The sequence below is a fragment of the Megascapheus bottae genome, chromosome 19 (genome assembly GCF_031878675.1).
Source record: "Megascapheus bottae isolate mThoBot1 chromosome 19, mThoBot2.hap1, whole genome shotgun sequence".
NCBI lineage: Eukaryota > Metazoa > Chordata > Mammalia > Rodentia > Geomyidae > Megascapheus > Megascapheus bottae.
Window position 1 is genome coordinate 17,546,179 of NC_143527.1, and position 25,606 is coordinate 17,571,784.

A 25,606-nucleotide genomic window follows, 5' to 3' on the forward strand; every position below is an offset into this window, starting at 1 on the left:
GGGACCCGGGCTGTAGAGGGTAAAGATAGGTGGTGGAGTCAAATAAAATCTCTCGATGTGAGCCAGATACCAGACCGAGATGTGCGATTGCCCCGGGAACCTGCAGCTCCTTTAGTTTCAGAAGAGGGGCGAAGGGGGCGCCCGAACGAGGTCGCCCGGGCGGGGAGGGTGTGGAGAGTGCGGGGGACCTGCGGAAAGTAGGCGAAAGGGCAGGGGCGCGGCCTCGCGGGGTGCCGCCCTCTCTCTAAAGGCCGGGCCTCGGCGGGTTCCGTCCGGGTGGGGAGAAGAGACCCGCGCGCCTACGGACCGAGCTGCAGCCATGGCCCTGCTCCGAGGTGACCGCTGCCCCGCCGTCCCCCACCCCTCTCGGACGCGGCCTCCGCTTCTGGGCCCGATGGGCAGGGCAGGCGGGCCGGGGTCGTGTGTGGACTTTCTTCTGACCCTTAGGCTTCGGGGGGTGGGGAGGGCGTTTGGGTGGGAAACGAGATTGACGACGTTACACTGGCAAGAGGTCAGCGACTCCAGTGCAACTTCGAGTGGACAGATGATGGCAGAGTTTGCTTCTGACCTTGACCCTCAGCGGGTGGGGGCTTGGGGCGGCGCCACGAGCGCAAGGCCTCATTTGGGAATGGAAGGGGCGCACTGAAGCCAGGAGACCTGGTCTGGGTTGCACCCTAAGGGTCTCCAGGAAATTTGCGCCCCATTGTTGGCCTGACCCACCAAACTGCGTGGTGGTGGTGGTTTGCTCGAAGACCTGTCTTTTGCATTCTTTTAAGTTCAGGCGACCCCAGGAAAGTACTGAGTTAATATGTTTCAGAGTTTTGGTTTTTTTTTCAGCTGTTCTAAATAATTATGTAAACTTCCTTTTCATACTAAGCCATCACAGTCGATGGCATTTTAACCTAATGACCTGTAAGTCTGTTGAACATTTAATAGAATGCATGAAGGAAGGCCTTGAGACAGGAAAAGACTTGACAGGCTCTGAGAACCAATACTTTTGGCCGTCCAAGGACTAGTGGGCTCTGTGTAAATTCAGTGGAAGGAAAATGCAGGGATTTAAAGCAGGAAAAGAGCTTCTCCCTGTCCCTGTTATCTCTGTTATAAAGAGACTATTGAGGATTGCAGAGTTCCAAACCAAAAAAAAAAATGTCCTTGACAATATAGGGGAAAGGAGGCTGGGTAAAAGGAGAGGGAAACTTTTGGCATAGATTGGGAGGTGGGTTTGCTAGAACAGTGGTAACAGATTGGTTGTGGCTGTGGAAGAAATAGCAATGATAGTTTTCTACCAGGAGGAATTGGTTCAGGACGATACCACTTACCGTGAGCAAAGGGGGTGGGAGATAGATTTGGAAAGGAAGATTGTTTTGATGCCTGTGGAATGACCTGCCTGTGGAGATAATCAGGCAGACCCCCACTCTAGAAGTCAGGAGAACCCAGGGAAGGAATCAAATGAAAAGTAAATATTCCAGGACAGAATGTGCATGTTGTTTGGGCCGGGAGTTTGGCCTAGTGGTAGAGTGCTTGCCTAGCATGCACGAAGACCCGGGTTCTATTCCTTGGTATCACATACTTAGAAAAAGCCAGAAGTGGTGCTGAGGCTCAAGTGGTAGAGCTCTAGCCTTGAGAAAAATCCAAGGACAGGGCTCAGGCCCTGAGCTCAAGCCCAGGACTGGAAAAACAAAAACAAAAACAGAATGTGCATGTTGTTCTACAGTGTGGATTTCGTTTGCCAGTGTCTTTCTCAGCTCGGAACTTTACATTTACTTAAAAAGCACATGTTGATTTTTCTTTTTAGACTAGCTTAGAATACTTAATTCATTTAGAAACTACCTTGGAATGAACATATTTTTACTGATGTTTTTAATTTTAATTTTGTTAGTGGTAAGTACCCTTCTAGACTCCTTTGAAGTCTGGGTGAAAACAAAAACCTCATTAGGCAGTTAGTGGCTGTTGCTAGAACCCCAGCCTTGAGTTTCAGTGGTGATTTTTATGGACTAAGTAGAAGACAACGAAGATAAGCACTTTGGTCTGTTGTCATCTTGGTAGTTACAGGACTGGTGGTGAGAAAGAAGAGCATGTGAGGTGACTGATTGTTGTAGGAAAAGAATACATTTGAATGACAGCATAATTAACTGTGGTAAGGACTGTCTTCATGTACCATTGAAGAAGAGCACATTGCTGTCTAAAACTTTCCTTAACACCCATCCCAGTGCTTGGCAGGAGGTTTTCATCCAAAAATATTGTTACTTACTAGCTTATTTGGAGAGATTGTGTCTCTGTAAGGTAGGTAGGGCTGCTAAATTATTCCTGATAAAATAAATCATCAGTAGTTTCTTTAATTTAGTGTGTCACCTACAGATGCTCTAAGAAAATAGATATTTGCAATAGTAGATATTTACCTATTAGTACTAATCAGTTGTCAAGACCTTTCGCTATTCTAGATGCTGGTCTCTTCATTGTCTTACAGTTTTGGAAATCTTTAGCTTTTCAATTTTCAGTGCCTTTTTTTTTTCTTTTGGCCAGTCCTGGGGCTTGAACTCAGGACCTGAGCACTGCCCCTGAGCATTTTTTGCCCGAGGCTAGCACTCCACCACTGAGCCATAGCACCACTTCTAGCTTTTGCTGTGTATGTGGTACTGAGGAATTGAACCCAGGCTGCAGGCATGCTAGGCAAGCATTCCACCGCTAAGCCACATTCCCAGCTCTTTCAGTGCCTTTTAAACAAGATTTTAGCTGGGCACTCATGAATCCAGACTGTAATCCTCACTACTCAGGTTGCTGAGATCTGATCATCACAGTTTGAAGCCAGATAGGGAAGACAAATCTATGAGACATTATCTCCAGTAAACCAGCAAATCAGAAGTGGAGGTTTGACGTCAAGTGGTATATTGCCAATCTTGAGCAAAAAAGACAAGTGAGAGCATTGAGGCCCTTGGTTCAAGCCCTAGTATTTGCCCATGCATGAGCGCTTGCTCGCACTCTCTCTCTCTCTTTCACAAACACACACACACACACTCATGGTTTTTTTTTGGGGGGGGGGGACAGTCCTGGGGCTTGAACTCAGGGACTGAGCACTGTCCCTGAACACTTTTTGCTCAAGACTAGCACTGTACCACTTGAGCCACAGAACCACGTCTGGCTTTATCTGTGTATGTGGTACCAAAGAATCGAACCCAGGACGTTGTGCATGCTAGTCAAACACCCTACCACTAGGCAACACTCATGACCACACACACAATTTTAATTTGGTGTTAAAGATTGTTTTGTTTTAGACTCTTTGATATCCACATAAACTTGGCCTCAGAATCAAGTAAATACTTGATATTGCAGTGGCTTACGAAATATCAAGAAAAGGACTTGTAAATTGTCTTGCCATTGTACCTGCATATCCCAATTTATTTTCATTTTTAGCATATTTAACAGCCTTTTCCCCATTCTAATTCAATTAAGGCTCACTGGAGCTAACCTTCACAATGGGGAATATCCACAATAACACTAGCTTGTGATCTTGTTTTTGTCACACAAACACACACACATTTCTTCCCTCTCTCCCTCTCTCCCTTTCTCCCTCTCTCCCTCTCTCTCTACCTTCCTCCCCCTCTCTCCCTTTCTCTCCCCCCTGTCTACCTTGTACAAGACTTTTATATCCAGCCTGAAATTGCCAAAAAATGTTTTAAAGGCAAAGACTGTTAACTGAGGGTAAGAGGACATGTACAAAGATTCAGACAAGTATACTGATATAGAATAACCCAGTTACCAGAAAAAAAAAATACTGCCAATGTGACAAGCTAATATACATGGCCTTTTATAGGTATCTGAATATTATATCTGTAAAGATAAGTTGTATAGATGTGTCTTAATTATACTTTCACCTGTTATTCCTTACATTCCTTTTGATTGTAAACTTCTTGGACTAAACTGTCTGTGTCAGTAGTGGGGTTTGAACTTACAGCCTCATGCTTTTGCTTGAGCTGTTCATTCCAGAATAGTGCTCTACCACTTGAGCCATAGCTCCACTTCCAGCTTTTTACTGCTTAGTTGGAGATAAGCGATTCACAGACTTTTCTGCCCAAGCTGTCTTTGAACCAATATTCTCCTGAATATCTAGGGTTATAGGTCTGAGCCACTGGTACCTAGCTTTATGTACAGGTATTACACTACACAATTAGTAATTGCCACTCATATCAGAGTCATCATGGATTTGTATACTCATAAGTTTTTTGGAAAGTGACATTAGGTTCCTTGGAATGATTTTTATTTATGTGGATAAGGAAACTGATTTAATTTATAGTATTGCTACAAATGTATAATCTTAGTTTGTATTAATAAATGTATATTCTCTGTAGCCAGATAAAATTGAGAATGTTTTCATCATGTCTTAAGTGACACATTATAAAAGTGTGTTGACAAATAGGAGTTCCTTTAGAAAAAGACAGTGAGACTTTATGTCAGCTAAAAAGTATTGAAGGAATGATTTCTATTGTATTGGGAGAAAACTCATAGATCTAGAGAATATTTGAAGTTAGCTAACCCTAGATGGATTTCACATGTAAAAGGTGACCTATAGCCATTCTATTCCAAGGATAAAAGAAAATAGTGAAACATAATAGTTGAAGGGTGGGTGTGTATGCACACACACATGGGCCAGCATGCAGATTTGAACTCAGGGAATCATACTCTTGCTTAGTTTTTTGTTTGTTTGTTTGTTTTTCTCAAGGCTGGCACTCTACTACTTAAGCTATACCTCCACTTTTGACTTTTTGCTAACAAATTGGAGATAAGAGTCTGTTGGACTTGTCTGATCAGGCTGATTTTAAATGAAATTCTCAGATCTCAGCCTCCTGAGTAGCTGGATTACAAGTGTGCAATGTGAACACCCAGCACCTTGACACAATCTAAAGGGATCATCTGTTTTGGAGTTTCTTTGATTCCGATACATTCCAGCATACAAAAGAGGTAGTTCACTTGTCAACATCGTAAGGCTGTGGAGGACAAGACTGGTGTCTGAGTGGACTTGATTTATTTTTTAGCATGCAGCATAGTTGTTGGGACCTGCTTGAGAGTGTTTGACCTGCTTCCATGGGTGTAACTCATGCCTGGTATTATTGCATGCCAAAGATTTTCTATTAGATAACTGAAAATTGTGCTTCAAGGTTTTACAATGAGATTACTGTGATTATTTAGATTTTTCCTCCTTCCCTTAGGTGTGTTTATTGTTGCTGCTAAGCGAACACCATTTGGAGCTTATGGTGGTCTTCTGAAAGACTTCACTGCTACTGACTTGAGTGAATTTGCTGCCAAGGCTGCTCTGGCTGCTGGTAAAGTCCCACCTGAAACCATCGACAGTGTCATTGTGGGCAATGTCATGCAGGTTGGTATGGCAGGGAGAGCTGTCTATTTCTATTGGTTTCTTTGATCATTTTTGCAAAGAAAAATGTCACCTGTTTGAAGACTAGAATATCTGAAGCTACCTACAAATCACTGACATTTGTAAATTGAGGTATTCTCTGACTCTAGCGGCAGTGGCATACATAATTCAGAGCAGTATATATTCTGGAAACTGTCAGTCTTCGGATGCAATTCAATGACTCTTCAAAGGCGAATTGACTTCCTGGATTTATGGGAAGTGAACTGGTTTTCTCAGTATGCCTCCTGAGGAGGTGTATTTATTGCTCTGTGATAAAATCTGAAAGTGTGACAAAACATCAGAGATAAGCAACAGTTAAACTAGGAAAGGGCTGTTGTGGCTTATGGTTTCAGAGGTTTCAGCACATGGTTGCTTGGCTCTATGGGATTGGCCTGTGGCCACTCAGCTCATCCTGTCGGGAATGTGTGGTCACCTCATGGCAGCCAGGAAACAAAGAGAAAGAGACAAAGGGTCAAGATGCCAGAGTCATTCTGAAGACACACTCTCAGTGACACAACTTCCTCCTATTGGGCCTCACCTAAAGACTCCATCTTCTCCTGGGTGCACCACGGGACAGGGACCAGGTCTTACCAAGGACATTAAAGATCCAAACTACAGCAGAGGGTAGCAGACCTGAGTCATGCAGCATGCCACCCCTAATGCTTCACATGTGACAGAAGCTAGGTCAGAATTGATTATGGGTAATATGAAGCTCCTTTAACCCTCTATCTTCATGTATATTGGATACAAGTAGGTCATTCATATTCAGATCATTGAAAGCTGTTCATTCCTTCAAAATACAGAATCGTGAAGGACCTAGATGTTTTAGATGTCATGGGAGAAGATGAAAGATCCAAAGTAGACCAGAAGAAGGTTATAACCTAATGAAGGAATTAAGAAATGTAAAAATATGCATATACAGCTATCTTACATAAACTATCATTATATATTGTGGGCCTTGGACTCTGGGCCTAGGCACTGTCCTGAGCTCTTCAGCTCAAGGCTGCTGCCCTTCCCCTCTTGAGCCTCAGTGCCACTTCCAGTTTTCTAGTGGTTAATTGGAGATAAGAGTCTCATGGTCTTTAGTGCCCCGGCTGGCTTTGAACCACAGATCCTCAGATCTCATACTCCTGAGTAGCTAGGATTACAGGAGTGAACCACCACAGCCTGCTCATTATATTTTTAAAGATACTAAAATGAAGAGTTTTTAAAATAATATTAAGCTAAGATTTTTTAAGAAATAATGTTACTGTTTTTTTTTATGACCCTTATTATTAGTTAGACTTTTCATCCCTGTGACAAATACCTGAGTGAAAACAGCTTAAAGGAGGAAAGAGGTTCATGGTAAGTTGATGCCATTGCTTTCAAGCCTGTGGCTAAGACAGAGCCTCATGGCTCCAGGGTGTGGTAGAGAAAGCTGAAAGCGACAGGAAAGCTGAGGATAAGGTCTTCCCTTCAAAGGTTTGGCCCCAGTGACCTGTTTACTCCAGGTAGACCTAACCTCCTAAGGTTTCCATTCAGTTCCCCCAAATAGTAGCACACCACCCCTTGCGGCCAAGCATTCATCACATGAGCCAATGAGAGACATTTTATACTCAGCCTGGAACACATACCAACGATGTGATCGCCACAGAAGGCAAGAGAATAACCATGGGTACAAAAAAGCAGTGATCTTGATTTTGATTCTATTCCATGTATCCTGTATGGTATGACTTTACATCTTGGAAAAGCAGAAACTTACTTTCTATTTACAGTTGTTTATTAAAATATTTTCATAAAGAACTATTAATATTAGTTCATCTCACTTTTTTTTACTTTTGTTTGGTGGGGGGTATTTTTACCTCTGATATAACAAAGCATTATAATAACAAGTCAAAATGAAATAGAATACATTTCATTTTGTGTTTCCTTGAATTCATTTAAAAATAAATTTATTCTTTCTAATATCTTTAGCTGGCATGGTGGCGCATGCCTGTAATCCTAGCTGAGATCTGAGGATCAAGGTTCAAAGCCAGCCTGGGGCACAAAAGGAACTGACACTCTTATCTCCAATGAACCTCTAGAAAATGAGAAGTTGGGCTGTGGCTCAAGGATAGGGCAGTAGCCTTGAAATGAAGAGCTCAGGGACAGTGCCCAGGCTGAGTTCAAACCCCATGACCCACAAAAACAAAAACAAAAAACAAACAAAAAAAACCCCAAAGAAACAAAAACTTCGTTTTTCTTTTGCATAGACTCTTTCAAACTTTTTGGTAAAATCACTCTAAATGGTACCTGTTGCCTTGTGTTTGTACTTTTTTTTTTTTTTTTTTTTTTTGCTTTAGGTAGGATCTTCCTATATAATCCATGCTGGCTTCAAACTGGTGATTTTCCTGCCTCAGCCTCTTCAGTGGATTAAAAACAAGCATCACCATGCCCAGCTGCAGGCTGTCTTCATGTATTAAGTTTCCTGACAAGATGGTTAGGAGCTTAATGATATGTTTTTGAGATAAAAGAGAGCAGAATAGATATCAGATAACATTTGACAAATACAAGAAAGCTGCTTTTCTAGTTCGGGATAGGGTTACTCATCACTTAGAGTAAATGAACGTTACTGTTTCCTTAAGAAACAATGGAATTCAAGCTGAAATCTCTTTGTTTTCTTTTGCTGCCAAATTGCCCTGGATAGGATTTCTGGTTTTAGATAAAAGTAAGTAAGAATAAATGGCTTAACTTGGTCTTATAAGAATATCGTGAGGGCACCAGTAGCTCATACCTGTAATCCTAGCTATTCAGGAGGCTGAGAACTGAGGATCTCAGTCAAAGCCAGCCCTGACACAAAAGTCTGAGAGATTCTTAGCTCCAATTAACCACCAGAAAACCAGAAGTAGCCCTCTAGCACAAGTAGTAGAGCACTAGCCTTGAATTGACAGAGCCTAGGCCCAGAGTTCAAACCCCACAACCAACAAAGATAAAATTATAAAAATAAAAGAACCAATAGCTCATGCCTGTAATCCTTGCTACTCAGGAGGCTGAGATCTGAGGATCATGGTTCACAGCCAGCCCAGGCACTAAAGTCCAAGAGACTCATGTCCAATTAACTACCAGAAAACTGGAAGTGGCACTGTGGCTCAAGAGGTAGAGCAATGGCCTTGAGCTGAAGAGCTCAGGGACAGTGCTCAGGCCCAGAGTTCAAGCTCCATGATGGACAAAAAGGAAAAAGAAAAAAAAAAAAAGAATGTCATGGAGTTGGAAATGGTACAACACTTGCCTTAAGGCCCTGGGCTCTATATACAACATGATTGCTTGCTTGATTAATTGATTGACTGACTGATAGGTAGACAGGCAGAGGGAAGGAGGAAAGGAAAGGAAAATTGAGCTGGGTGTAGTGATGCATACCTGAGATCCCAGACAGGAAGATGGTAAATTGGTAAGTTGGAGCTACGAAGTAAAACTGTGTCTCAAAATAAAGCAAACACAGGAACAATAATAAGAAACTCAACAATGGTTGTACAGCATGACAGATGTTTTTAATGCTACTGAATAGTACACTTGAAAATATTCATTAAGATGATAAAATTTTGTCATGTATGTTACCACAGAAAGGGGGAGACACTTGACCAGATTACTTTTTTTATAAACATGTTGTGCCTGTTTGCGTTGTGTCCTCCCTTATAGGTGTATGGTTTATCATTTTTTGGTAGTCTCAACATTTGCATGTCTTTTGCACTTGTTCATATGCCTGGATTCATAGAAGAAATGCCTTTTCTCATCCTGTCTGAAACAGAGCTCTTCAGATGCTGCTTACTTGGCGAGACATGTTGGTTTGCGCGTGGGAGTCCCAACAGAGACCTCCGCTCTGACTGTTAACAGGCTCTGCGGCTCTGGTTTCCAGTCCATTGTGAGTGGGTGTCAGGTATGGGCAGCGTTTTACTGAATTCTCTGAATGTGTAATGTGTATTAATGGTTATAGGAAGCAATGTCCCTTGTCACTATTGCTTTTTTATCTTATAGTGCCCACTAAAAGAGGTCAATTTGACACTTATTGGAAAATGGTTCCTTAAAAAAAAATTAGCTTTGGGCTGGGAATTTGGCCTAGTGGTAGAGTGCTTGCCTAGTATTCATGAAGACCCAGGTTCGATTCCTCGGTACCACATACATAGAAAAAACAAAAGCCAGAAGTGGTGCTGTGGCTCAAGTGGTAGAGTTCTAGCCTTGAGAAAGCCCAGGGACAGTGCTCAGGCCCTGAGCTCAAGGCCCAGGACTGGCAAAAAAAAAAAAAAAAATTAGCTTTCCCTAGTACCAGCATAAATAAATATTTACAGCAAGAAAATAGCTTCTTGAAAATATTAGCTTTCCCCAGTACCAGCATAAACGAATATACATACTTAGCTTTTAGGGCTAGTGGTAGATTGATTGCCTAGTATGAGAGATGCCCTGGATTTGATCCCCAGCATTGCAAAAATAAAACCACAGGATTTGACTTGAAGAATAATATAAGTAGGCTTTTGAGTAGAATAAGCCTGTCTGTCACAAAGGACAAACAGTGTCACTTGCTTGGGGGACCTGTATGGTTATGTTCATAGAGACAGAGTGGGCCGTAGTTTCTAGAGATTAGTGGGAGGGGAGGGGCTGGCATCTAAAGGAGATAAAGTTTCCATTCTGTAAAATGAAGAGCCTGGAGTGATTGGTACTAATGATTGCAGTATAATATCAGTATATTTAGTGCAATGAACTGAGCACTTAAAATAGTTAAAATGGTAAGATTTATGTTATATATTTTTTATCACTGTTTTTTGTTTAAGTTAATACCTTTCTGTTTGGTTACTTTTTTGTTTTGTTTTGTTTTGTTTGTGCTAGTCCAGAGGCTTGCATTTGGCCTAGGTATTGTTCTTGAGCTTTTGTGCTCAAGGCTAGCAGTCTACCACTTGGTCAGTTAACCTTTTCTTGGAAAAATGTTCACTGCAAGAAAGTCTCTTTAAAAAGTATTCTTTTTATTTAAAAAATTTTATTAGCATAAATAATTGTACAGCAGGACTTCATTGTGATATTGATTACATGCATAAAATGAACTTTGGTCCAATTCACCCAACCTATATTACTTTTTTATCCCCTCCCACTCCTTTTGTAACAATTTTTTAATGCGTTTCATTATGAAAGAGAAAGAATGTATTTCTATAATATGCACTTCCTTTCCTTTCTCCCACTGTTGGTTTTACCTGCAAACGGTTCCCTTTTTACAACCACATTACTTTGTTTGGACCTAGAGTTCATATGTGAATAAAACATACACTATTTTTTTCTAGGCTTGGCTTATCTTGCATAACATGATGAATTGGATTCCTTTTTATGAATCTGAGATTGACCTAATTCTTCTAAATCTCTGTTCTCCTACAGGCTTCTACATTAGCAGGATAATTCTTTGTGGCCTTTTTAGCAGGTTTGTCTGCGACACATTTATATCAGATCATAGTCTGCTGATTTTCAAGACTTATATTGAGTTAAGAATGATTATTTCTGGCCACAACATAGGTAGAGTGAGTTATTCAGACAAACAATTGACATCTATTTGGGTTTCCCCCAGGCCTTGGGGGAATACACTACCACTAGCTCTCCAACTACTGAAAGGTATTTCCTTTTGTGACTACACCATAAGCTAGAATACAGTGTTTATTGAAATGACCATTATTTTGTAAAGCCTTTGTATTTCTAAATACATAGTCTGAGTTCTTTGTTGCTATTGTCCGTTTGCTTGTGAACAGGAGATTGGTGTTAAGGACGCAGAGGTTGTCTTATGTGGAGGAACAGAAAGCATGAGCCAGTCTCCCTACTGCGTCCGAAATGCACGTTTTGGAACCAAGTTTGGAGTAGATCTCAAGGTTAGAACCATTCAAATTGTTTGAATTGTTTCATATACTCTGATTAGAGTAATTTTAATGACTCATTAGAAGAAAGAAAACTGACTTGAAGGCCAGTTTTGTTAATGGAATACTGGCAAGGTATGAATGATTTGAAATGTTCAAACGATTTCAAAACCCTACTTTGAGTGTTAGTTTTGCCCCCTGAATCCACATAGAATTCAGTTTTTAACCTGTGTAAGTGACTATAGGCACAGGAGAAGTAGAAAAAGATAGAAGGAGCCAAAAAAGAAAGGCAAGTTCTTGATATTCTGAGTTATTAAATCATTACCATGACTTTTAGAAAGTATATTTCTGGGGCAATCTCCATTAGCTAGATTTCTTTTTTTTTTAACTACAGAAAACATTTCTTAGAATACAGATTATATTGTTCCAAGTCAGTTGAATGAAAATGGATCCTTTCATCTTTAGTTCTGCGACAGAAAAATAATTGTTCTGATAAAGAATAATATTGATCATTTAAAAATTAATTTTAGGTCAAGTGGTAGAGTACTAGCTTTGAGCAGAGAGTCAAGAACAGTGCCCAGGTCCTGAGTTCAAGCCTCAGGGCTGGCTAATTAATTAATTAATTAATTAAATTAAAAAAAAAAAGCAATTGGCTGGGCACTTGACACACATCTAAAAATGCTAAAATATATAAAACATTGTTAGCCCATTCCAGTCTGAAGGATAGTAAACTATTTATTCAGCTGGCCCTCTAACATTGGAACCAGAACTCTCATCTGTGATTTTGCTGGAAATGGCATTATTTGGATTTTACTATCCATGTTGGCATCTTTACAATAACAATTTTTAAAAGAAAAAGAAATTATATTCTTTCCCAAAAATGATGCTTTAGGGCCGGGACTTTGGCCTAGTGGTAGAGTGCTTGCTTAGCATGCACAAAGACCCGGGTTTAATTCCTTGGTACCACATACATAGAAAAAAGCCGGAAGTGGTGCTGAGGCTCAAGTGATAGAGCTCTAGCCTTGAGAAAGTCCAAGGACAGTGCTCAGGCCCTGAGCTCAAGCCCAGAACTGGAAAAAAAAAAAAAGGCTTTAACAATTCCCTCTATGAATGTCTTTTTGCAGCTGGAAGACACTTTGTGGGCAGGACTGACAGACCAGCATGTTAAGCTTCCCATGGGACTCACAGCAGAGAACCTTGCTGCACAACACAAAATCAGCAGAGAAGACTGTGACAGATACGCCTTGCAGTCACAGCAGAGATGGAAGGCTGGTCTGTGAGACTGGGTAACACCAGTATCTATAGAAAAACGTGTCTGTAGGAAACATTTTTTTCCCCGGTCCTGGAGCTTGAGCTTCAGGCCTGGGCATTGTCCCTGAGCTTCTTTTGCTCAAGGCTAGCACTCTACCACTTGAGCCACAACGCCACTTCCAGCTTTTCTGTTTCTGTGATACGAGGAATTGAACCCAGGGCTGTATGAAGATACATGCTCAGCAAGCACTCTACTAAGCCACATTCCCAGCCCCGTAGGAAACATTTTTATCCTTTAAGATTATACCCTTTAAGATCATACAATGGCTGGGTACATGTGGCTCACACCTGTAATCCTCAGTGAGGAGGCTGAGATCTGTGCATTGTGATTTGAAGCAGGAAGCTTTATCTCTAATTCGCCACTAAAAGGCAGTGCTGTGGCTCACATGGTAGAGTGTTAGCCTTAAATAAAAAAATGCTTAAGGACAGACCCCAGATCCTGAGTTAAGCCCTAAGATACACACAATCACACACGCATGCACTCACACGCACAAAAATGCTGTTCTGTGCAGAAGAAAACTTCCTTATAGGTGTTAAATCATAAAGTAGTAAAGATGAAGGCCCTCCTTGCATCTCCCAGGGGAAGACATGGGGTTGGTGCTAGCCGCTCCTCTGTGCCTTTTAGATTTCCTCATTCCAGTACAGCAGTCTTGCCAGTCTCCAGAGCGCAAATCTTGCCAGTCAGTTTTCTGGTTCTGCCATGCACAAGTTATCCAGCCTCAGCAAGTTTTAGTCACTGAGCATCTGTATAATAGAGATAAGCATAATTGCCTTCCCTATTTATCTAAAATTAGAGTTGTCAAACCAAATAAGGGAAATATTTTTGCCCTGGAGAGTGATAATAAAACTAAGCTGATATTATTCCTGATTTGTCTTGTTGCTTAAAGTATAGATTATTACATATTACATGGTTTACATATTATTGTATTGTTGCAAGATCAAATAATTTCTTCAGATTTTCTATCACTAAAATTTCAGTCATCAATTACTAGTGGCATAGACAACTTGGTATTGGTGTAAACTGTCCTGACATTTCCATACATATGTATAATGTACTTCGGTTATTTTCACCCTAACTTGGTAACTTTTTTGACAACTTCTTATTTCACCATGAGACTCTTATTCCCAATTAGCCCCCAAAACGTCAGAAGTAGAGTTGTGACTCAAGTGATAGAGTACTAGCTTTGAGCAAAACGCTATGAGAGAACACTCTGGCCCTACCCCGTACTTTAGTGCCATTATATCTGTAGCTAACTACTACCACAGTCTCTCAAGATGCCATATAAAGTGCATCTGCATAGACACAGACATTGTGTTCTATCCTCCAAAGGGGAAGCAAGTTGTATAGTTATTAAAGGCTCATGATAAAGTGCTCTGTGTGCAAAGAGTAGACCAACCCAAGCAAGGATACCTGCTTTCTCTTTTTATTTTTTCTTTTTGGTTTACCTTCATTAAGAGTTTTTCTACTATTTCAGCAAATGATGCTGGCTACTTTAATGAGGAAATGGCACCAATTGAAGTGAAGACCCGGAAAGGAAAACAGACAATGCAAATGGATGAACACCCCCGACCCCAGACAACCCTGGAGCAATTACAGAAACTTCCTAACGTTTTCAAGAAGGAAGGAACCGTCACAGCAGGGAATGCGTCTGTGGGTGTCCCTTAATATCAGCTTGAGCACTTCCTGACATATTCTTTGCAAAATGAGGCATTTTGTCTAAATACTTGCATGCCGATCTTTAGTTATCATGGCCCAACACAAAGTAATTTAGCTCTAAACCCTAACATTCTTCTGATCCCTTAATCTTTTCAGTTTTCATGTTCACACTTTTTTTTTTCTTTTTCATGTGTGTGGGCCATCAGATTTCTTTTTACATCCACCCTCATCTGGGTACATACTTTTCCTTGGCTTTCTTTTTTATTGTTCCTTAGTGAGGTTTTATTCTGTGCCTAGGAGAATCCTTGTAAAAGGATCCTTGTAAAAAGAAAAGAGCTACAGTTCTGCCAGTTGTGTTCTCAATTCTGCCATTATTTCCTTCATACCGCCCTCCTCCTGGTTCTACTCATTAGCAATACTAAGCCATTAGCTTAAGCCTTAATTAACTTTTTCTTCTACCTGTTTTTAAGGGAGTATCAGATGGTGCTGGAGCTGTCATCATAGCTAGTGAAGATGCTGTTAAAAAGCACAACTTTACACCACTGGCAAGAGTAGTGAGCTACTTTGTGTCCGGCTGTGATCCCACTATCATGGGTATTGGTAAGTTCCTAGTGAAGCCAACAGGTTCAGCTAGTTTTTTGGAGAAAGACCTGTTTTTGGTATTTAGAGTCTTGATTCAAATCAAATTGACCTTACAAAGATTGTCACTCCAATAATCATTGTAAAAGTATTGAGACTCTCCAAAGAGAGGAGCCCTAAAACAGAGTTCCAAATACTGCTCATAATTTTTAAAGTGAATCAGTATCACTATTTTTTCCCAAAAGGTAAAATGTCTAGCTAAAGATTATCTCTGTCTCTGGACTGGGAGTATGTCCTAGTGGTAGAATGCTCACCTACCATTCATGGAAACCCAGGTTCAATTCCTCGGTAGCACATACAAAGAAAAAGCCAGAAGTGGTGCTGTGGCTCAAGTGGTAGAGCTGTAGCCTTGAGAAAGCCCAAGGAAGTGCTTAGGCCCTGAGTTCAAGCTCCAGTACTGGCAAAAAAAAAAAAAAAAAAAAAAAAAAAAAAGATTATCTCTGTGTCTATTTGTTCTTAAGAATATTAAGATGCCACAAATGTCTATGAAGAAAAACATCTGGTCTGTTTTGTTGAATTCAAGTAGTCAAATATTCTGTAGTAATTTCCCCATATATACTTAAGGAAGAAGAATCTTAGCAAGAAAAACATAATGCAATGTAAATATAGTATTCATTCACTTTGTAGCCTAGTTAAATGGTCCTTTGAACAAGTTTGCTTATTGAGAAGGATCATCCAGTAAATGCCTTTTATTGAATTTGGCAGTTCTGTATAGCAACTGACTTAATATGGAATTGAATTCCAGACTTGTTTTATGTCCAAGGCATGAAAATGAGATGGATAGTAAATAGAATATCATCATTACCAAATACGTTACCAATACTGATTGTTAGTCATCATTCTATGACTATAAATAAACTTACTCAATTTACCTTAAAACATTATATTCAGGCTGGGCACCTGTTGGTCAGGCCTGTAATCCTAGCGAGGCAGGAGGCTGAGATCTGAGGTTCAAAGATAGCTCGGCAGGAGAGTCCCAAAAGTCCAGTGAGTGTCTTATCTCCAATTAACCACTAGAAAACCAGAATTGACACTGTGGCTCAGGTGGCAGAGCACTAGCCTTGAGCTGAAGAGCTCAGGGACAGCGTTCAGTCCAGAGTTCAAGCCCCTTGGCTGACAAAAAAATTAGTTAAAAATTAAATAAATATGATAGAACACATGTAACAAAATTCACAGCCTTAACTACTTTTTTCTTCTTCATTATTCTTGTTTAGTAAAGAAAAAGAGGTCAAATAAATAACATTTCTACATAAGACTTCTATTCTTATTTAGGTCCTGTCCCTGCCATCAGTGGGGCCCTGAAGAAAGCCGGCCTGAGTCTTAAGGACATGGATTTGATAGAGGTTAGTGTTTTCTTTTTATAACACGAGTAAGCTACCTACTTGGATAGCATAAATGGTATTGGTAGTGTTTTATTGCACTCCTTGAATTAGTACTGTTAATATTTCCAAATGATGTACATCTACATGAGTAATACATGCTTTGTGCTGGTACTTAACCCCAGCCAATTAAATGCTTTACTTACATTTTAATAATTCAAACATCATGATTTCTCCTGCTGAAATATGAATTCCTGGAATCTTCTCAGGACTTTACAGATCTCTATTCAATTTTAGACAAGTAATATACATGTCAAAATTGAGGATTACAGAAAACGGGAGCCAAATAAATAAGTTTAACCCTATTTTAAAAATTAAAGTGAAAAATACAAGGTAAAAGAATTGGCTTAAGAAGAAAAAATTTCCAGATCAGGAAATTTTTGCCTCCCCCAACTGGGGGCCCTCCAGACTTTACCACCAGGGTTAAGCTTGATCTAGGATGGATGCTGGATATGTAAATGTATTGGTTCAGTGAATCTTGGTGGGGGACAGTTTGTGAAACTGACAATACATGCTCACATGCATGTGTTCCACCACTGACCTACAGCCTCAGATCAGGAGCGACTTTTAAAAAATTATTAGAGGCTGGGAGTTTGGCCTAGTGGTAGAGTGCTTGCCTAGCATGCACGAAGACCCGGGTTCAATTCCTCAGTACCACATACATAGGAAAAAAAAAGCCGGAAGTGGTACTGTGGCACAAGTGACAGAGTGCTAGCTTTGAGAAAGTCCAAGGACAGTGCTCAGGCCATAAGTACAGTCCCCAGGACTAGCAAAAAAAATTATTAGAGCAAAAATATTTTTATTGCTTAGCATAACCAAAATAAGAGACACCCTGGCACCTGTGGCTTATGCCTATAATCCTATCAACTCAGAAGACTGAGAGTTCAAAGGTATATCAGGCAGGAATGTCCCCAAGGTTCTTATCTGGTTAATAACCAGAAAGCTGGAGGTGGAGTTGTGGCTAAAGTGGTAGAGTGCTAGCCTTAGGTAAAACTCAGAGACAGCAGGCCCTAAAGTCAAGCACCATTTGGGAGTATGTGAAAATTTTAAGTGGTTAAAACTATACTGCTTGGTAAAAAGAAAGCTAACATAACAAAGTGAATCTCTATTTAAGTTTGTAGAGAAGAGATAGATACAGGTTGAATTTCTTTTATGGTAATCTCTTACCCAAGAAACCAAGGTTTCAGACAAATACATGGTTTATCCTTAAATTTCTTCTTCGGTTCTTTGAAAATTACAATTCGGAGCCTTCAGGGCTCTGCTCACCTCATATTTGCATTTGACTTCACACTCAGCTGTGGAAATACAGGTGTACAGCTAGTGGAGGACGGAGCTCACAGTGCTCAACCTGGGTTCAACAGCCTACTTTGACCACACATTCCACATCTCTTAGGGTATCCTTGAGAATGACTATACCAGACAAAAGAATAATACTGGATCTAAAGGCAAATAAGACACCATTGTGGGAGAACACACAAAAAAAAAGAATAGAAAAAGGAAAAAATGAAATATGCTCTCCCAGCTGTGCATGTTAATCTTTCTCAAAACCAGTTTTCTTTATAAAATTTCTGATCTGTAAAGTGTGGTTAATGAAGCAAGGCAGTTCTTATAGCCAGCCTGGTAAGTACTTTTACTTCTGCCATTTTTGCCATGGTAACCATACTTTCATGTCTCCCTTGATCTTTATTGACCCTTAGTTTTATTTTGGAATGATTGCTCTAAGCTCTGGCTAATAAATAAATAAATAAATAGATAAATAAATAAATAATAGCCAGCAGTTAATGAGTACTTGCTATGTGTCAGAGGATATACTAGACACTACACAGGTTCTTAACCTTGAGGATGACTCTTGTATGACAGTACAGTTGAATTTTGCTTTTGAGGAAATATAATTACAGAGCAGAGTTTAGAAGAACATGTGCGAAGTTACATACTAATAAGTGAGAAAGCCAAGGTCTGAATCATCCAACTAGCTCCCTTGGCTTTCTTGCTCATGGCTAATGTTCTACCACTGAGCCACACTTTCAGTCCTGCATTTTGCTGGCTAATTAGAAATGGAGTCTTAAAAGTTCTTCTGCATGTATTTGACCCACCATCTTCCAGGTCTCAGACTCCTGAGTAGTCTGAGTAGTACAGGCTCATGCCTATAATCCTAGCTCTATTTTTTTTTTCCCATTCCTAGGCCTTGAACTTAGGGCCTGAGCACAGCACCACTTCTGGCTTTTTTCTATGTATGTGGTACTGAGGAATCAAACCCGGGTCTTCATGCATGCTAGGCAAGCACACTACCACTAGGCCAAACTCCCAGCTCTCCATTATTATTACTACTTTAAAGAAGCAAGTTACACTATTTAGCCCACACAGTCCTCAACCTCTCAGGGATTACAGACAGGTAAGACAACTGTGTACTCATTTATTTTTTGCCAGTCCTGGGGTCTAAACTCAGAGCCAGGCACTGTCCTTGGACACTTTTTGCTCAAGGCTAGTGCTCTGCCACTTGAGCCACAACTCCACTTCTGACTTTTACTGTGTATGTGGTACTGAGGAATCGAACCTAGTGCATGCTACTACTAGGCTACACTCCCAACCCCTCTGTACTCATTTTTAAAACATACTGTCTTTTGTAAAGTAAGATATGTCTGGATAATTTTTGAACATGGTTATTTTGACTAAATAATGAAAGCCATCTTCTCTCTTGTCTGTATTTCTCTAAAAATCTAATATCTTTACATGGAATGATTGAAAATAAGTTCAAATAACATTGTGAGGAAACAAATAGGGAATAGTGAAACTAGCTCTTGATATAGAACTAGACCGCCTAGGTTAAAAAAGTGTTTGTGAATAATGATTCTTATTAATGTCCGTTTTTTGTCCTAAGGTGAATGAAGCTTTTGCTCCTCAGTACTTGGCCGTGCAGAAGAGCTTGGATCTTGACCCAAGTAAAACCAACGTGAATGGTGGAGCCATTGCCTTGGGTCACCCTTTGGGTGGATCGGGATCAAGAATTACTGCACATCTGGTTCACGAATTAAGGTACTTGCTGGAAGTGGCCGCGTGTCACCTATGCTGTTCTAAGTCAAACGCTCATGCATGCAGGCTTGCTCCTTGTCTCTGTCCCGGCACTGGTTTGAACCAGAAGTATCTTATGTAGGCAGTGCTGTGACCTGGTCCTCCGGAAGGCTTAGTGCATTCTGGTGTGGGATCCCAGCATTTCCTTTGGTTTATGATATGTCCCCTGGAGGAGTCCATCCCTGTGCGGTTGACCAGCAGGGAGCAGATACTGAGGCTCAGGTTTCCCAGAGCCTTGCTTCTTATGGCACTTGATTTCAATGCCTGTTATAGTAGTATGATAAATATATTTATGAGGGGCCAGGAGTTTGGCCTAGTGGTAGAGTGCTTGCCTAGTATGCACAAAAACCCAGGTTTGATTCCTTGGTACCATATATATAGAAAAAAGGTGGTGCTGAGGCTCAAGTGGTAGAGCTCTAGCCTTAAAAAAGTCCAAGGACAGTGCTCAGGCCCTGAGCTTAAGCCCAAGACTGGCTAAATAAATAAATATTTATGAAAAAAATACTAGGTAAATTCTTACTGATCTAGATCCCATCACCTAAGGACTCTAACTAAGCAAAGCAACACTGTCCAAGTGCGCAGGGTGTTTGCAGTCTACAGCCGATACTAGAGCACCTTCATGTGACTATTTTGAGCCCTTTTGTTTGCTGGAAAATTACAAACAAACTGAATATGTAATGCTGACAAAAAAAAATCACTTCTGCAAGTCAAGATTCTCATATGGACTGCCAACTTAGTGATATCATGACAGTGTTACGAGAACAATTCAGTCAACAATAGCAGCGTCCTTGCCTTAGCCTCTGGAGCCTTTGGCTCTTTGGCAGGCACCTCCTTCTCCTCATGCTCAAAGGGGCTTCATTCTAGCCTGAGACATCCCTCCTAAACCACAGCAGTGCTCTATGCTGTTTTGGTTTTCTTTCAGTTGCATCCCTCCTCCCCACTCCCATGACTCTATCAACATGCTGGTCTTCAACATGAATTGCTAATAATACAAAAATTACTGGGCCATCAGATTGTTCAAAAATTCGTTTATTAGAATTAAGACTAACAGGTTTAGGAAATAAAGTTCTTCCTAAGTTCAAATTGGAAAAAAAAAATCACTCCAACTCCATGCATGGCCCAAATAAAAAGATTCATTGCATATAGTGATTGAGTTGAACTGGAGCATGGATATATATAATAATAATAATCCCTGGATCCAAGAGGCAGTGGCTCACACCTGTAATCCCAGTTACTCAGGAAACTGAGATCGAAGGATCATGATATGAAGCCAGCCTGGGAAGAAAACCCCATGAAACTCTAATCTTCAATTAATGACCAAATGCTGGAAGTAGAATTGGTGACTGAAGTGGCACCAGCCTTAAATGAAAAAGTTAGGGACAGCACCCAGACCTAAATTCAAGCTCAAGTACCAGCACACACACACACACACACACACACACACACACCACCACCACCACCACCACCACCACCACCACCACCACCACCACCACCACCACCACCATCATCATTTTTCAGGTCTCTGTCTCGGACTGAATGATAAAAACAAAGTAGTAAAGGACATGAACTCTTTCTAATATATCTGCCCTGCTCTTTTTTTTTTCTGGTCCTGGGCACTGTCCCTAAGCTCCTTTATGCTCAAGACCAGCACTCTACCACTTTAGCCACAGCTCCATTTCTGGCTTATTAGAGATAAGAGTGTCACAAGGACTTTTCTGCCCTGGCTGGCTTTGAACCACAATCCTCAGATCTCAGCCTCCTGAGTAGCTAGGATTAAGGCTGTCTTCATTGCTTATCTTTGAATAAGAATATTCAGCTTTCTTGGGCTGGGAGTTTGGCCTAGTAGTAGAGTGCTGACCTAGCAGGTTCAATTCCTCAGAACATAGAAAAAGCTGGAAGTGGTACTGTGGCTCAAATGGTAGAGCTCTAGCCTTGAGAAAGCCCAAGGACAGTGCTCAGGCCCTAAGTTTAAGCCCCATGACTGGCAAAGAAAAGAAAGAAAGAAAGAAAGAAAGAAAGAAAGAAAGAAAGAAAGAAAGAAAGAAAGAAAGGGAGAGAGAGAGAGAGAAAGAAAGAAAGAAAAAAGTAAAAGAATATTCAGCTTTCTTGAACCACTTGTGAGTATAAACCAACATGGAGGATTAGAGATGAGACTGGGGAAATGAACTAAATCAGGTGATTAATGCAGCCTAGTGCTGGTGCTGACACCTTATAATCCTGACTATTCAGGAAGCTGAGACTGGGGATCAAGGTTCAAAGCCAGACCAGTTCACCAGCAAAAAGGAGATATGACTCAACTGGTAGAGCACCAGCCTTGAGTGAAAAAAAAGCTAATCAAGAGCATAAGCCCCAGTGCTGACACACACAAAGAAATATAAAAAACAAAAAAAAGCCAGTGGCTCGTGCTTGTAATCCTGGTTACTCTGGAGGCTGAAACTCTTACCTCCAGTTAAATCACAACAAAAGGCAGAAATGGAGCTGTGGTTCAGGTGGTAGAGCACTCACTGGCCTTGAGCAAAAGAGTTTAGGGACTGTGCTCAGGCCCTGAACTCTAGTCCCAGGATGGGAAGAAAAGACTGGCTAACGATGCAGGGGTGCCATAGTAATCTCATTTCATTAGTGAACGAGCTGAGCCCAGCTGTCGCTTGCTCTCGTAGGCGCCGCGGCGGGAGGTACGCAGTGGGATCGGCCTGCATTGGAGGCGGCCAGGGCATCGCAGTCATCATTCAGAACACAGCCTCATGAGCCCTGGGAGCCCAGCGCCACAGGACAGCAGGTGACCTGCAGAGCGCGGGCCACCCTCCCACACCCAGCCACTGGATGAAGCCCCTGTGCATGGCCATGCAGGAGCCCCTGTCTTAGGCGGTAGGCGCTCTCGAATCTGCCCAGTCTAATAGTGTGATCCTGAACTAAAGCTCCTCAGTCTGAGGCCTTAAAAAAAAAAGCCATCCCCCCTCCCCCAGTAACTACCGTGTATGCCTTAGATAATAAGGTTACAAGGAAACTCAATAAATGTTGCCTTAACTTTAGCTAATCTTTTCCTGTCATTTTTTAAATGTTTTAATTGTTACAAAATGTACAGTATATGCCAGGTGCCTTTCATGCTGTAATCCTAGCTACTCAGGAGACTGCGATCTCGGGATCGTAGTTCTAAGCCAGCCTGGGCGCAACAAGTCCATGAGACTCCTATCTCCAAGTAACCATCAGAAAACTGGAATGGCTGTGTGGCTCAAAGTAGTAGAGCACTAGCCTTCAGCTGAAGAGCATCCAGGCCCAGAGGTCAAACCCCACTTCCAACCCCCCTCCAAAATGGTACAGTCTATGAAATTTAGTATTTTAAGGATACCATCTAGCAGCAGTATTGGCACTCACATTACCAAGCTTTCCTGATGAAGGTAAGACTGTCGCCAAGCAAATAACTGAAGTCAGCCCCTGCCAGGCATCTGAGCCACAGGCCCTGAAGTAAAGGTTTGGCACTCCTGGTACAGGCCCTGGTAAGTATTTCTCCTATAAGTTCATGGTCTTACATAGCCTGGTTATTCAGATGAGATACCTGTTTTCTGTTTTTACTTCTGAGTAATAAAAATGGCTTTGTAAATGAGAAATCATGGTTAGAATATAGACACATGTGTGTCTAGATAATTCTCTTTTCCCTTCTTTCCATCCTATCTTCTTTTGTTTTTGTTTTGTGGGGGTTTTGTCTGTTTTAATGCAAGTTATGGATTTTCTCAAGCCAGGTGACAATGAAGTCTGCTTGGACCTGCAGTGAGCCCAAGCACAGTTCCTCCCCTAGGGGGCGCCCCAGGCTAATGCATCTTAAGAGATGCACTTTGTAAAGGTAGCCTAGCTGGGTTCCTCTCATGTCCTAGGAACTGGGGAAGGAAGAGAGGAGTCAGCAATGAAGAGACCCAGGGACAAGTGGGATAAAAGTTCTATTTTCCGGCCAGTGACTCCAAGCCTGAAGACATGCACGGGGTGGCTGTAATTGTATGAGTCAGCTGGGGGGTGGGGGGAAGAGGAATAGAAGGAGCCTCAGCCTAAGGACTCCACCTCACCCTTCAGTGCCTGCCTCCATCCTGGACAGACTATCTCTTAGGGTCCCTCAGATCTACCCTTCGCACCCCTAATGGATTCCCATAGGCTGCCCACACAACCGGTGGATACCTCTGGGTCTCTGGTCAGGATATGGACTCTCACCATGGGAGTTTGCTGTCTCCCTGGGGCTCAGACATTGTGAGGCAAACTAACCAACATGCAAAAGAGCCACATAGCCTAGATAGATGGCTCTTAGGCTCAACCAGGACTGAGGTTTCATGGTTAAGTAAGTTGGGGGATGGCAAGTTAAAAACACCTAGATTTTTCTTAATGTGGTGCCTTCTTGTAAGGGGATGAATGAGATAATATCCAAATGTAAGAGCTTCCAAACTGAGGGGAACTGGGAACAGACTCATTATCATTGATGATCTCAAGAGAACCTAGTTTGAGACTCACTTCCCAGAGCACCTGTATTGGCAGAAGTAACACTAATTCTGTACAGTACTAGCAGGAGCCTTCAAAAGCTTTCATAGTCTTATATCTTCAAGTCGGGGTTCATTCAACCCAATTGGCTTCACTTTCTCTTCTGTAGTTAATTCGCCCATGCTGCTTTACAGCTTGTTAACACGTCCAAATTGACATTTTGGAAAACCATCTCAGGTCAGCTGATAGAAGAAAGGGGAATATCAGGCTTCTGGAAATCAAGACTAAACCACCCTTGGGAGATTGGGAGTTGACTTTAATGGCACTAGGTGGAGAGATGGAGGCCATCAAATGTTGATGTGACGCCAGCTCATATCAGAAGTAACAGGTAACACTGTCCACTGCGAGTTGCACCTCCAGGTCTTTACTAAGATGGATATTGCTGCCATTTGCTGGTTCTAGAAATGAAGCCTTGTAATATCCCAGCCATTCTGGAGGCCCTGAACCCTCCAGCAATAGAATCAATAGCACTCAGTGAACTGAAGCTAGGAGTCAGTTTAAGAGCAGTGCAGCAGCCACTCTCCACCTTCAGGCTGATAGAGAGCAGCCCTGACTCCAGTGGGGCTGAGCTTTTAAAGGTAAACACCACACACAGGTGGTAGTCACTTTATGATGTCACCTTACCATGCCCACAGTCAATAACCACAAGGACGAAACCACACACAGGTGGTCGAGCAGGTTAAGCATTTTTACAAAAACAAAAACAATTTGGCAGCTAAGCCTGCCAGGTTATTAAAGCTTAAGAAAGCAAAATAACTCTCCAAAGTTGAAGCTACATCTACTGGGAAGTCAGAAGCTTGGAAATGCACATTGTTTATTAGGAAAGATCTATGAGAGCAAACTGGATACATTCTGGGTAAACCATTAAACTTGAGAAAATATATGTTTTTTTTTAATTCACATTCAGGACCAAAACATAAATAAACATACTTAACAAGAAGAAAAATAAGGTAGGTTTCAGATGTCTTTCTGGCAGCCATCTGTGCCAGAACAAAGGAGAAATGTCTTCAAAGAAAAAGAATATAATCCAAAGGAACTTTTCTCCAGCTGAGGTGGAATATCAGTGGAAAGACAAAATCTCCCATTTTCTGGCATCAAAGAACTCAGGAAGCAGCCAAGTCTCCTTTACTAAAGAATGAATCAAAATAAAAGTCCTGGTTTTCTGAAACTTAGGACATAGGTCTGGGCAGAGCATGAAATCTGTTCGGGTACAGGCATATGACTGATGAGTGCACAAGATAATTACGATTTCAGAATGCACTGTAAACTTTGACCAAGGAAATCAGACATTCCAGAATTGAGCAAAATGGGCAATGTGTTTAAATGTTAATCCTTCATCAGTGTATAACACCACCAAACAATGCCATCCATATGGAAACACATATAAAAAATATTTACACACACACACACACACACACACACACACACACACACACACACACACTGATTGCAGCTTCTTAATTCCCCTTCAGTTGGATGGCATCTCCAAGGAATTTTCAGTGTCTTTGCAGGGAAGAACAATCGGCCCCAAATTTTTGTTCCTGTTAAAGTCATTTAAAATTCGGTATAGACCAGGAGTTTGGCCCATTGGTAGAGTGCTTGCCTAGCATGCCTGAAGACCTGGGTTCAATTCCTTGATACCACATACATAGGAAAAAGCCAGAAGTGGTGCTGTGGCTCAGGTGGTAGAGCTCTAGCCTTGAGAAAATCCAAGGACAGTACTCAGGCCCTGGGCCCAAGCCTAGGACTGGCCAAAAAAAAAAAAAAAATCAATGTAATACTTCTT

The 25,606-nt window shown here is 41.4% G+C and overlaps 1 protein-coding gene across 1 annotated transcript; it reads left to right on the plus strand.

The window, feature by feature from the left end:
• Positions 1-231: 231 nt before the first annotated feature.
• Acaa2 (acetyl-CoA acyltransferase 2) lies at positions 232-22,331 on the plus strand. Its single transcript, XM_090353118.1, has 10 exons — positions 232-335; positions 5,205-5,371; positions 9,171-9,299; positions 11,146-11,262; positions 12,372-12,519; positions 14,034-14,209; positions 14,686-14,815; positions 16,127-16,197; positions 19,112-19,266; positions 21,960-22,331. Exons 1-10 carry the CDS (start codon positions 320-322, stop codon positions 22,045-22,047), a joined length of 1,197 nt encoding a protein of 398 aa, XP_090209244.1. The 5' UTR covers positions 232-319; the 3' UTR covers positions 22,048-22,331.
• The last annotated feature ends 3,275 nt before the right edge of the window (positions 22,332-25,606 follow it).